The following is a 13,465-nucleotide window of genomic DNA, read 5'->3' on the forward strand; positions in this document are numbered from 1 at the left end:
TCATGTTGTGAAGAGGATTTTCTTTTCTAAATCGCGTTCAAAAGTAACAAAAACTAATATTTTACACCGCCCAGTGAAGGTCCTTCGGCCGCCCTATCCCGTAAAATAGCAAACAAGGTACAACTAAGTCAAGTTCCATGCCTTTCATTTGCCCCTCTTTGCCTGCGAAATTTGGTATATTCATTTAAAGCTTGAATATGGAGTCAATCACTCTACTCTATGTAGTCACATAGTCAAGTGATGTCATGTGTGCCTAAATTAGTCCTCAAAATTATAGTAAGATCATTATCCATACAGGCTCCGTTCTTTGCTGCTTACGAAGTAAAAGGAGTTGCACGGTGAGAAGCAGAGCTGCCATCGCCGCAGCCTGTGGAACAGGCATGACGCGACGCATTCAAAATTTGCGCTTGAACCCAAACTGGTCCAATGCTCATTGTTTGCAGCATGTATTGTCGTGTGCATATACGACGTCATGTTCGCCACAGATAAAAAAATTCTGTTCAGATATGTCTGGCAGCATTTTCCATGCTAAATAAAATAGGTAGAAGCATAAAAACTGTTTGTTGGTCCCTTTAACACGAGTTATTTTTACTGAGAGGTGAATCGTGTTAGAGGAAGCTGTTCCAGAAACTCTGCTTATGAAATTTACATTTACCGAGGGTAGACTACATAAGTTAGATGCCAACAAAGATTCGCTTTAGCTACAAGGAGCAATTCTCGTGTGATAACAAGAGAAGTGCACTCCAGGTAGGGTGGTGTATTCTACTTTCTTTTCACACAGAGCATGAATGTTTGCTCCCTTTCAGATGCTGCCCACAGCTTGTTTTTTCAAGGAGTGAAGAAAGAGCAACATACATTGAGGATGACCTCCTGCATTTATATTCATTCAACTTCCCTTCGTACAGTTACATACAATCACTTTGCTGAAGGCACTGCCACGTTTGACGCGTCGTTCACAGGCCGCTTCCTGTGAGCCCATGTGAAAGATGTATTTTTTCTTTACTCAAAATGAACATAGCCAAAAATGAATTTACAATATGATTCTATGCTGAGATTTCATTCAATTTCTGCCAAAACAGAGCATAAATGGCTTCAGGACGAATAGCTGTTGAATTGTAACTTGATTAAGATTATTTACTATAACACACACAAGTTGACATAATCATATGACATTATTTTTGTTTTAAAAATGTTAAGTGTTTTGAAACGATGTATTGGTTTGACACATTAACAAAGAATTCTTCATAGATGCTGCCTGAAAAAGCTAAAAATTTGAAGGCACTGCACACTTACCAAGCAAAACTATACTAGTTTTAATCAACGCAATTGCACTAAGTGACCATACATTAGTGAAAAAAATGCACCTTTTCTTCTAACCTTAATCTTAAAGGAGCACTGACATCAAATTTAAAGATCAAGATGTGCCCATCATTCGATCGCTTGGTATGCATAGGTCTTCTTGGCCAAATTTGAACGGCAGCCGTCACGTGGAAGTTATTTTAATTCGATGTCAAACAGCGTAGAAAAGCTAAGAAAAAAAAATAGACTGCCCTGCGACATGAACACTAGTGCTACATGTTCGGTGTGATACATTCCACAAATACTATCCTGAGTGACGATGCCCTAGTAGCGATGACGTGTACGATCCGAGTATTCTTATCGTGGCACCGATTGGCGCCAAAGCGCAGAAACGCACTCCCTCGTTGTGTCTTATCTTCGTCAAACCGGTTTGAATTATTTCCTGAAATTGTCGAGATCAAAACCACCTTAAAAGAATGACAAAAGAAAAGAGCATTATTAAACATGTGCTTGTAAGTCAGCAAGTCGGGGAATCATTGTGAGTTGCAGGTGAGTTGCAGTCGTCTAGTTCGAAGCACGCAAAAAGCGCAATGAGGGTGTCTTTTCATATCATGTATGTCTTACACATCAACACGACCACAAGCTATCAGAAGTGGAACAGCTTATAATCAGATATCATCGCTAACAAGTAACACGCAGGCATCGTTGAATTTTAGTTCATCTGTAGACTTTGCGTCCACGTAAAAGTGGTAGTAATACCGTGTTGACCGCAGGAGGCTGGATAGGTGGGGCCATCCGGAGGTGCAAAAAAGAACCTGGCAAGCAGGAAACGCATTCTTTTTCTCCGCTGATGCTCATCCGTGATAGCTATATTGCATTGACCCCTCTGCGTATACCTGAATGCTTTGCACGCCAAAACACACCGATATAGCTAACTGAGACACACGAGCGAACATGGCTGAAGCGGGCATCCTCGGGCACCTCTGCAGTGCTGCTTGAAACGGAGTCCATTTTGAAATCACTGTTCTGCAGAAGGTACATCGAAGCAAAAATAATTCACAACGTTGCAAATCGCGGGGATTCCAAGCTCCAGACTATCGTATTGAACCCGAGTGGGCACTTTGTACGGCGACGACAGCAATGCAGGTGACAAGGCACGACTGACTGTGTCCGCCTAGCAGACGAAATGTTTTGCGGAGCAGCTGAGCCTGACGCCACTCTTTTCTGTGGAGAAGTGGTCAGCTGTGACGTGATCTGGAGTTGATCGCAAGGTAGTGTCACTGCTGGTGCTCCCAGTGCTAAAAATGGCGGGATTGCCGGTCGTTTTGAATAGTGCTAGATACCAGTGATATAAATCAATAAATGTGATAGTCATTCATCCCTCAGTTGCATTTTAGGTCGCGAATCACTGCTATGGGGTCTATAACTACTCGCTGGCATAAAAATCTTGGCATGAGTAAATTTGATGTCAGTGCTCCTTTAAAGCTCTGCAGTAAAGTTTTCATTAGTACTGCGGCTAAGCAAACAGTTTCTCAATAATTTTCACTTGAAGCATTCTTTTACATAAAACTTTCAAAACCGTATCTATGGCTGTTCTCCTAGCAAGTAAATTCACTTGAACTAATAAAAACAAATGGTAAATTCTGGCCATTTTTTCCAGCAGGCGCTTGAATAAAGGATTGGTGATCAGGCACCAACACATGGCTACCGCCTTCATGCCAGACCATCAAATTTTAAAATATTTTGTCATGGTCAGTGTTTCTGTTCAGTTGTTCCCAGTTAGAAACTTGAAAGGCTTCATTACATGAAATTCAATGCTTGAAAAAGCAGAAAGAAGAGCTTTCTGCATTTGCAACTATAGGTGGACAAATCAAGCTCCCTCGAACTCACCAAAATTTTGCTGGAGTGGACTCACTCGAACTCAGACTCGTGAAACTTTTCCTAAATCGGGCTCACTCAGACTCAAAATCATGAAAACTTTTTTTTCGCTAAACTCACCCGAACACACTCTCACAAAATTTTTTTTTAACCAGCACATGGACAACCTGTTCTTCAGATTAAGTTCATTTAAAGAACTGGAAGAATAATGCGTGTGCGAAGTTCTGCTAAATCTTGAAAATACTTTCACATAAGCACTCCAGTCGCTTAGTCAAGCATTGAGGAGGGCTATATAAATCATGCGCTGTGTTATGGTAGGTTCAAGCATTTGAACACAGTAGAATGTTGGTCGGTGCCAATCCCAAGCCTGGATGACCTTCCATGTCAACAGATGATGACCCTATCAAAAGAGTTTGTGCTGTAATTCGAGTAAATTTTAGTTAGACCGCTTGAGAAGTTGCTGATGAAGTGGGTATTACCATAGGCTAATGCCATAAAGTTTCCTTCTAATTTCTACATTGAAAGGACACCGTGTCTAACCCATTCCAGAAAAAGCATTCTACGACGCTTCAAAAAAATGAAAAAAACGAAACGATAGGAACCGTGGATTACCAGTAGAGGGCAGTAGTTCGAGAGGGGCAATGCTCAAAATGTTGTACCACAAGCAGTGAAAGTGTAATAGAAAAAGCTCAGTTTCTGTTTGAGCACACCTCAAAATCAGCGACCATAGTGCACTTGTACTTACAAACGGAATGTAACAGCGCATCGGGTGGAAGCACAAAAGAGCGTCGTAAGCTTGGTCTGCTAACTGGGCTCACTTGGCCTCAGACTCAGAAAACTCTTCTCGAGGTGGACTCACTTGGACTCATACCCACGGAAATGTATCCGGACAGCTGTATCGGAGTCTGGATGAGTATGCTGAGATGACTAATGAGTGAATTTGCTCACCTCTGCTCACAACAGCCAGTTTCAAGAGATCAGAAAAGTGTTGATATGCCTCATGTTCGTACTTCTTCTTTATGAGCACATCTGTCTATAATTTCAGCAGACAAACTTTTTGCAAGAAGAAATTCACCGAGTGTGTCAAACAAAAGAAAGCAAGCAAAACTCACTGGACCCTGGTGGTAGTTGAAGCCGTGGGCGCACTTGTAGTCATGGGAATCATTGCTGTTGTAGTAACAGCCGTTGTAATTCATGTCACTGAAAAGTTGACAAAATTGAAGCTGGTCACAGTAGAACCCCTCTAATGCATTTTCACAGAGACTTGGCAAAAACCAACCAACCAACAAACAAAAAAGCACGCACAGTAGATGGGCAACGTAACTCAGACGTGCGGTTAAAACTGGGGAAAAAAATAGCAAAGCTAGCACTAAGCTGAGCAAACCTTGAAACAGTGAAATTGGAAGATTCTGAAGACTGGTTGTTTCTAGGTTGTTTTTAGGCTAGGTGATGCAGGACTTGCATTATTAGGCTTCAGTTGTGTGATACTAGGCTGCTTACACACTGACATTCAGCGCGGAGAGGTGCAATTTAAGCCATAGACAGTTACAGACACAACACAGGCACGTCGTCGTTGGCTTTCCATCACATTGGGCACTTCCCACAGCTGCTGTTGCCTTCCCGTTTCCTGGTGTTCTCTTGTGGTACGTATTTGTGGTTTTCAGCTCACTGCCACCACTTGCATCCTTTAGTTGAAATAACTGTTGCCTCTTTTTTTCTTTTTAGTGGACCAGGGGTGCGATTCTCGCGGTGTCCAGGGCATGTCCACTTCGCCAGAGCGTGTGCAGTTACGCAAAAATAAGGTCGAGTCGTAACGTCATGGCGCTCTTAACGTCGACGCACTGAACCCACCGGCACATTCCCAGCACAACAGAAAAAAAGTAGACGAAATGTACACTGACAGGACTTTTAAACAAACCTGACAAGTCTGACCTTGTGTATGAATGTGTTTGAAGAACGATGCAGGGAACGCACGCCAACCTTCCAGGTGCATCAGGCACACGGCCGCGTTAAACGTAATTGTGATTTAGAGTTGGTGCATGTCCTCATATATGTGCATCTAGAAGCGGATCACTGGGGGCAGCATTCATTGTGGTGAAATACATCGGTCTTTCTCATTTGCGTTGAGAGTTCTGAAAGCTGCATGGCATCAAAATGACGTTGCGGAAGAGAGACTAGGAACAGGTGGCCCACTGACCTTCAGACAATAAGTGAAGGCCGAAACGTACGCGAGTAGTGGGATTTACTCAATTGGTGCAGCCTGCTTATGATAGTTTTTTGCTACAAGGTAAACAATGTGCTTAACAGTCCTGCTGAAAATACAGATGCACTGCACACTGCATCACCTAAAAAAGAGATTGCTTCAAGTATTTCACTAACAGGGAGCAAACCAGGTCATGCAAATGTGGTCTCGGCAGCGCCTATATTCACATTGCGCTATACAGATAGTTAATGAGATGTGGGGTTTTAACGCCCCAAAACCACCATATAGATGCCATAGTGGAGGGCTCTGGAAATTTTGACCACCTGGGGTACTTTAACGTGCACCCAAATCTGAGCACAAGAGCCTACAGCGTTTTCACCTCCATCGAAAATGCAGCGGCCATACTAGGGATTCCATCCAGCAACCTGCGGGTCAGCCTTAGCCACTAGACCACTGCGGCAGGGCACTATACAGATAGTTAAACCTCCAAGCAAGGAAGCCGGTAAAGTACTTCGTTATGTTGGCACATCATTAATTTAATTTCAACTTTTTAAATAAGTTACATTCACCAAACACTTCCTTATTGCAGGGCAAGTGCCAGAAGGCTGTTAAAATAATACAGCAGTACAAAAAACTGATTACAGTGCTGTGCCAGTGAAGTCCTCTTCACAGTGGTTGTTTATCACGTCTAAATGAACACATGTTCAATGCAGTGCAGTATAATGGAATACACAAAGTTATCAGGCATGTCCTGCCTCCATGGCTTGACATGGAAACCTCAGGCATTGCCCAAAGTAAAGCTGGGGTTAACACCGGTGCCTACTGAACCTTAAGGGGGGACACTACATCTGAAAACTCCTTTATTTTAAGTTCTTTATTGATAATTAAGTGAAACTCGTTGAGTTTCACTCAGCGAGTCCCACAGATGAATCACGAATGTCAGCATATATTACCTTCCTTTACGTACTCTTTTATGGAAGTGACGTTAACATTAAAAATAACGACAGATTTAATATATTAACACAACCTCAATAAACTGAAATTAGAAATTGAGCTGGAGTTAACCAAATGCTAAGCTTGAAATGCGAGCTACCAGCAATAAATGTGTAGCTGAGGACATTTGTTGTTACATTACCAATAATAATAATAATAATAATAATAATAATAATAATAATAATAATAATAATAATAATAATAATAATAATAATAATAATAATAATAATAATAATAATAATAATAATAAAGGCATGATATAGCCCAGCAAGCCACTGCTGATGGCAGTCCTAGCCAAACCAGAAGGCCTTCAAGCCAAGTTGAAATTGTTGCCAAGAGAAGCATGTACAAATTTACAGATATGAGTAATGTTGCAATATGAAAGCCAGCTATGCCATGTGATATGCAGAAGCAACAAGCATCCAAACAGTTCTACCAACATGAAAGCTAAGTAATGCTTTAGTTGATATGAAGTACAAGTTGCCAAGCAGAGATTTCCCTGGTCTTGTTTATCATAGGCTGCCATATATATTGTGACAACCAGTACATCGGTACAACTGGTGATTTCAATAAAAGAGTTAAACAACACGAATATGACGTCGCAAAACCATGTGTGGCCTCGAATACCCTCGCTGAACAGGTGAATTCTACAGGGCACCACATTGACTGATCAAGCATGTGTGTTGTGGACAAAGAAAAGAAGCTTGCATCATGCCTACACCTGGAATATAGATACAGACGACTGCACATACACTGGACAGGAATGATGGGACGCTTCTGACAATGTACTCTCGCTGCCTACGTCACATACTTAGGCGTATTTAAGTACGCTGTGCCTTTTTTAAGACTTTTATAGTGAATAAGGCTCCCGTAATGGGTGCCAAAACATCAGTGAACTTAGTGTTCTATTGGTTGGTGTATCCTTTTGTGTTTAAACGAAGCAACAACAGTTATTCACTGCCTTTTTTTTTTCATGCCTTCTTCAGCCGACTGAGTGACTTCTAAAGCTTTGATCAATGGTAACGCTTATTTTTTGTGATGGTCACACAAACTGCTGTCAGTTTCCATGATCTGGCCAGGTTTTTCAGAAATTCCCTGACTTTTCCAGAAGGGTCCGAATTCCCTAACCTTTCCAGGTATTCCAGGTTGGTAGACACCCTGATACTAGAAAAATGTTGCATATTTGAAACCTGCACACAAATATACATGAACTCGGCAAGTTTCATCTCATTTTATGAAGAACTGAATAATTAACAGAGGCTTGGCTCAACTATGCTAGGATATATATAGTATCGGCTACAAACAGACGGACTAGTGAGTGAGCTCACACCAGTTGAGCGCCATCTCACTAGTGATAAGTCACTCCAGGAGCTTCCAGGCCTTCTAAGGCGAGCCACCTTGCGCCATGTGATGTAACTACTCCTCGGGCATGTGCAGCACGGCTCTCAATATGCTCCACGACATTGCTCAACCTCGGACAGTGTAGTTTATGCTACAAAATATCTTTCAGGACCCATGTCCCCCCTTAAGATTCGCTTTCCACTTTGTTTCGTTGCATTTACAATCATTTGAGACAGTATACTTATTCTTTGTATTAAGTTCACAACTCAAGAAAGCAGAAACGCCTTCCTGGTGTGTGTTTGTAGGGTGGGAGGCAGGGGTGAGGAAAGTGCAAGAAGGGGCATATCCATCAAGAACACCGACATTAGAGTGGACAGTTAGAGAGCAAAGCAGGGTACGGGCAAAGAGTTTTCTACAAGTACACTAGAGGGAACTCTGGCGCTAGCGTCTAGGAAGCTGCAAGGCCATCAGCCAGCATGGGAATGGTAGATGGTACACGGATTTATGTAAACATCGATCTTTGGGCGCCATGTAGCCACTTTGTCACAAGATGAAGTTCAGCAAACATTCAGCAGTTCCACTTCACCACCTTGACTTTTTTTTAGTGTCGTTAGTTCTAATTGGCTCATGAAGTTTACAATTATCTATTTTTTCATCTATAATAAATGCCAAAACACAATATAAAAAGCCACAGGTGTGTGTTTGAAGCCACAAGCACAACAATTAGGCAAGTTCGTGTGCTCTCCCATGGTGGCTGATCAATTGCAGTGCCTAAACTGCCTCTAGTAAACATTGTAAGAAGTGGTTGAGAGCCCCTCGAATTGTCACTGTTCAGCTTTAGTGATCACCTGGGATCAAGAGTCTTCATTCCAAACGGGCCAACAAGGATCTCCTTTACAACATTCAGAGCATCCCAGGCCTTTTCAACAGTGAAAAGCTCAGGTGCCTGAAATGATCAAGAAAACAGGATGCACTCTCACACAAGCGTAATTGAACGCAGAAATTTGGGTTAGCTGGTGGGCGTAGAACTTGTACGTCGTAACAAAGCAAGCGCAACATAGCAAGAAAGGCACATGTAAACAGAACGAACCCTAGACCTCAGCTAGAAGTTTACTGGCTTAAAACGATGAAAATTTACAAACTTGCCCAGAACCCACAAAGAGATGGAGACGGCACTGCTAATGCAGATACCAGCAATGTTGCTTCAGTTACGCTGTTTCTTTAGAAGGGTCTCATGCAGGGCGAGTTGGTAATATTCCATCCATTATTGATGATGAGTGGTATTTTGCGGCGCAATGGCCAAGTGATGGCCAAAGAGCGCCATTTCAGTAGGCTAGAGATATGAACAATGATATGATGCGTGGCTGTAAAGGGGCCTTAAAATTTCTTGTGCTAATGCGGGTAAAAACATAGAAGTAATAAAATCATGACAGTGGCGCGAAATATGTGCAGTGAAAGTGAATGGCAAAATGTCATGATAATAAAACCATGGCGGAGATGTAGTCACCGCAGCCACGACCACGGTACAGAGGTCGTGCTACGAATCACCTCGAAATATGGGGTGAAAGCTACGAACATCTTTTAAAAACATTAAGAGTGATTGTAGCTTAAAAAGTGGATCCCTATTTCACCCCCTTTCACCCTCTTTGACTCTGACGTTTGTAATAAATTTTTAATTGAAGTTAAGCACTGGTGTTGTGTGCTCCATGCAATAGTTGCTGCGCTTCCTACCAAGACAGATTCATACCAACCGGCCTGATACATTCACCTTGAAATTTATGATGATGGTAATTTACAAAGATTGCTTAATATTTAAGTATCAGTTTCATTTAAAAGATGTTGATACCTTGAATACTGTAATCACTGCTATTTTTCAGCCTGTTGGTACAAAATATTTTAAACCTATAGTTGCTGCTCATTTTACATAGTTGTAGTACTTTTTGTTAGTTAAAGGTAATTATAATATTCTTTTGCCAATGCTTGTCAATATTTGTTTCAAATAAAATGTAGAATTCTCGAACCGTTTTTGAAATTGCCACCTTACCAGTTAAGGCCTGCTTTGAAAATTGTTGCCTTACTAATCGAAGAGTATTTCATTTGTGCTCAATTCAGTTTTAAAATTCACTATTCACACAAACCTAATTGTAGGAGCTCCAGTGAACATGTGAGCCAAAAAATTTTGCCATTGAATGCAGCAGGCAATTCACTAGGCTTGTGCGATTATTTGAGCAAATATTACAGTGTTTAAATTAACTTCAATTAGAACTTAAACTACTGAAAATTTCAAAGTATTCAAAATGAACAAACAGGTGTATATTCATCCAAATAAACTGTACTATTTCCTTGCATAGTTTACACTCTCGCACAATTTGCACACCACTAATGTTTAGCCACTTTTACTAAAAAAAAATCTACTTGCATATCTGGCGCTCCCTGCCCCGCTCGAGCCAGCTCGCCAGGGGCACAAAAAGTTGGAACCTTTAAAAGGGCTCGCCGTTTGCCGAGCGTGCGAGCGCAGTCATACAAAAAGCAAGTGTGAAGTCCCTTCGTCTGAGGACTTGCATCGAACTTTGTCCCTAGAACACCGCACCCAAACCTGTTGATGGGTCATCGGAATTGGAACTGATTGAGCGTTTGCCTCCCTCTATCTGACCACCATGACAATGCATGTTCACATCGCAGCACAATTTTCTGGATCGGCAGTCGAGGGCCCGCCTTGTCAACTGTTACCCTGCATATGCATTGCATAGCACGCTAGGTTGATTTCGAAAGCTTAGGTTTCGCCCTCCGTTCGTCGCATTTTTATTGTTTTCCTGCAATGGGCTACAATAATCATACATATGATAAAACTCAAGCTTGCTGTTATAAAGTTTGCCAAACGAAAGGAGAACTGTGCGACCACCAAGCCCTTCAGCAAGAAGTTCAACGTGTGACAATTAGTAGGGAAGAAAGCTGAAGAGTGGGCACTTGCTAATACACATAATTCCTGCCTTTGAAAAACACCTTTTTGAAGTATGTGCAGAAGGTTAGGTTCTTCGGTATCGCTGTGCTGTGGGTATTGGTTTCTCTTAACATTGTCAAGAAGAGCTTAAAAATGTTTCTATTTTAGCAAAGTAATATGCAGGTTGGTTTGATCATGACAAATATGCTCATTTTTTTCTATAGCATGTGATACATACTATTCGTATTGGATAACAATCTTTGACCAAATTACTATTCATTTGGAAATCCCTTTGAACTTAAAATTTGTATTCGCACAAGCCTAATGAAAACAACACGCCAAGTGCTTGATGATTTTTGATATTTGCAAGAAATGATAAAATGAGTGACTTACCACAACCATAGCGATTGGAAAATTTGGCCGCAGCTGATAGTCGGCCCACGGCCAAATGGCACCGTACGAGTCCTTGTAAATCAGACGGCGATTAATCAATTCAGGGTGTAAATCATCATGGTGCACGGGCTGATGTTCAGCAGGCACCCAAAAACATGGTTCAAAGTTCTTTTTGATCAACGACCCCCACTGATCGAAAGTCATCACTGTTGTGACACCTGCAAAACAGCATAAGGGTATAATGTTGGGCAAGTGTTTCAAGTGAACGCATAATGAACAAGTGTTAACACTAATGTTGTCACTCGTTCTTTCTGCATCCTTATTTCTGTCGTTCACTTTGAAAAAAAAATGAATGGAAACTATGATGCCTCGCTGAAACTACCTCCTAAAAACTTGGAGGACACTTAAGCCTCACTTTCAAGCGTATGTAGAATGCGAAATCGGGCATCGTGCCCACCGCCTTCTGACCTGCTCGCCTGTGTTCAGTTCCCACTGCGTGCCTCAACCGTGCCGTAAGCAAACGAATGGCTGTGGTAGTAACATTGGCCATTTGCAAGTATCATTGTTTCAAAAAGTGTTAACTGCGCATAGAACGATTAGGAAAACGACAAGACAAGAAAATAAGAGAGGTAACCTTTCACTTTGTCCTTTTCTTAATCATTCTATGCACTCAAAACTTTTTAAAATCAATCCCCACCAACTTGCCCAAGCGTCAACCCTTTCTATCATTGAATGTCTACTGCAATCACAGCTGTTAAGTTCCTACTACACCATCATTCTTCCTTTGGCAAATCATCAAAGGGCCCAAGATTTCTTGAATATGTACTATCTATATACTGTTCAGGTTTCGAGGTCGATGGCAGGTACGATGGGTATCTTTAGGGTAGCTGGCTCCCCACCATCGTCCGCTTAGCCGATGCTCACCAGTGAGGAGACATCTTCTTAGAGAGGGAACGAAGGTTTATTTACATGATGCAATGAGATGGAACTGTACAGTGATCCAGCAGCGATTCAGCTCTAATTTAGCTAGTATTTACAAATTGTCCACCGCTTTTATAGCTTGTCGTCTCCTTACATGGAGGTTCGAAAAAGGTGGTGACCACTCTTGCCCACGAATCAGGTGACGTTAAGTCTCAGTGGTCCACCCACCATAAAAAGTGCAGAAATTGGGCCACTCGTGAGAAGAACGTGGTTGAGAATGTCCAATGGTTATCACGAGCGCACCGTACAATGACGCACCCGGCCCACGCCTTGAAGGCATCGCAGGGTGAGGAGGTAAAGTCCGGTGGAGGGAGAAAGTTGAGCTCCTTCAGGGAGAAGATGGCCGCTAATACGAATGTCAGCAGCGGTCGATGGCTGCGTTATGTTACAGTGTACCAGAAGTTTCTTGAACATGGCAGTCCAGGTGCTCAATCTCTGAGAATGCTACTGCAACGCCTTCCCACGCTTCCGAACTGTCAGTGCTTTACGACGACCTCGGGAAGGTGACAATAGCCGAGTCGAGAGAGGTTGACTACATGGAAATGCAACCATGCTGCCGTCTCACGCTGTTCGGCCCGGCTCAACAAAAGGGTTGTTCCGCAAAGCTTCAGTCGAGTTTCTCGTAACCCGGCCACAGAAAACAGCCTGACCCATCTGCAGGACAGCGTGGTGCTTTTCGCTTCTGGGGCACAAATGAGATTGAAAGCATTATAGCAGACTGGCTTACGCACAATGACATCTGCTGAGACGAACTGCCGGGCCAAACATAATACACAGAGACACTCTCTCTCTCTCTCTCTATATATATATATATATTGTCACGTGGTCGTGACGTGGCCGAAGACAGGAGACTTGGTGTTGGTATTTAACTGTTTATTTGGGCGAACCTGTGCCCGGTAAACGCATTTATACTCTTGCCGTCGAATGTTCTAGCGTTATTGCTGGCGGTGGCGTAGGTTCCAGAACAATCTGTACCGTTCGCACAGTGGGCGTGATCTTATTGAAATGATCTACTACAGTCCGGAACCTTCTCGAAAACTGCAGGCGCGGTTTGCGCTGAGAATCGTGGTGTTTTGGGACGATAACAAAAACTTGGGAAATGGAACGTGGCAATATATATATATATATATATATATATATATATATATATATATATATATATATATTGACACGTGTGTACTGGTGAACCAAAACGACGATAAGGGGATTTGGCGGACACCAGGTAGTGGAGCTCTGGCTGATCTAAGATAAAGTAGCCAATCTTTCTGTTCGGCTGCTGAGAGTCGCTGTGTCAACGTTTATCTGCTTTTGGGTCGCGCTGTACCGCGACACTGTTGGAGGTGCTAGGGCGCAACCCTACCTAATGTTCCATACTCCCACTGGGAGCCGTTCATTTAGCTCGGACACATTGTCACCCATTGCAACTCCCGTGCACC

The 13,465-nt window shown here is 42.4% G+C and overlaps 1 protein-coding gene across 5 annotated transcripts in view; it reads right to left on the reverse strand.

Moving 5' to 3' along the window:
- LOC119181297 (glycogen debranching enzyme) overlaps positions 1-13,465 on the reverse strand; it is a 137,882-nt gene that overhangs the window by 13,200 nt on the left and 111,217 nt on the right. For all 5 annotated transcript variants that reach the window (XM_075874883.1, XM_075874882.1, XM_075874884.1 and 2 more), the window contains 3 exons: positions 11,049-11,266; positions 8,563-8,660; positions 4,290-4,377 (listed from right to left, as the gene is read on the reverse strand). In XM_075874883.1, the coding sequence (XP_075730998.1) occupies positions 4,290-4,377; positions 8,563-8,660; positions 11,049-11,266 (404 nt within the window). The remainder of the gene's footprint in view (positions 1-4,289; positions 4,378-8,562; positions 8,661-11,048; positions 11,267-13,465) is intronic.

This window comes from Rhipicephalus microplus, chromosome 10 (genome assembly GCF_043290135.1).
Source record: "Rhipicephalus microplus isolate Deutch F79 chromosome 10, USDA_Rmic, whole genome shotgun sequence".
Classification (NCBI taxonomy): domain Eukaryota; kingdom Metazoa; phylum Arthropoda; class Arachnida; order Ixodida; family Ixodidae; genus Rhipicephalus; species Rhipicephalus microplus.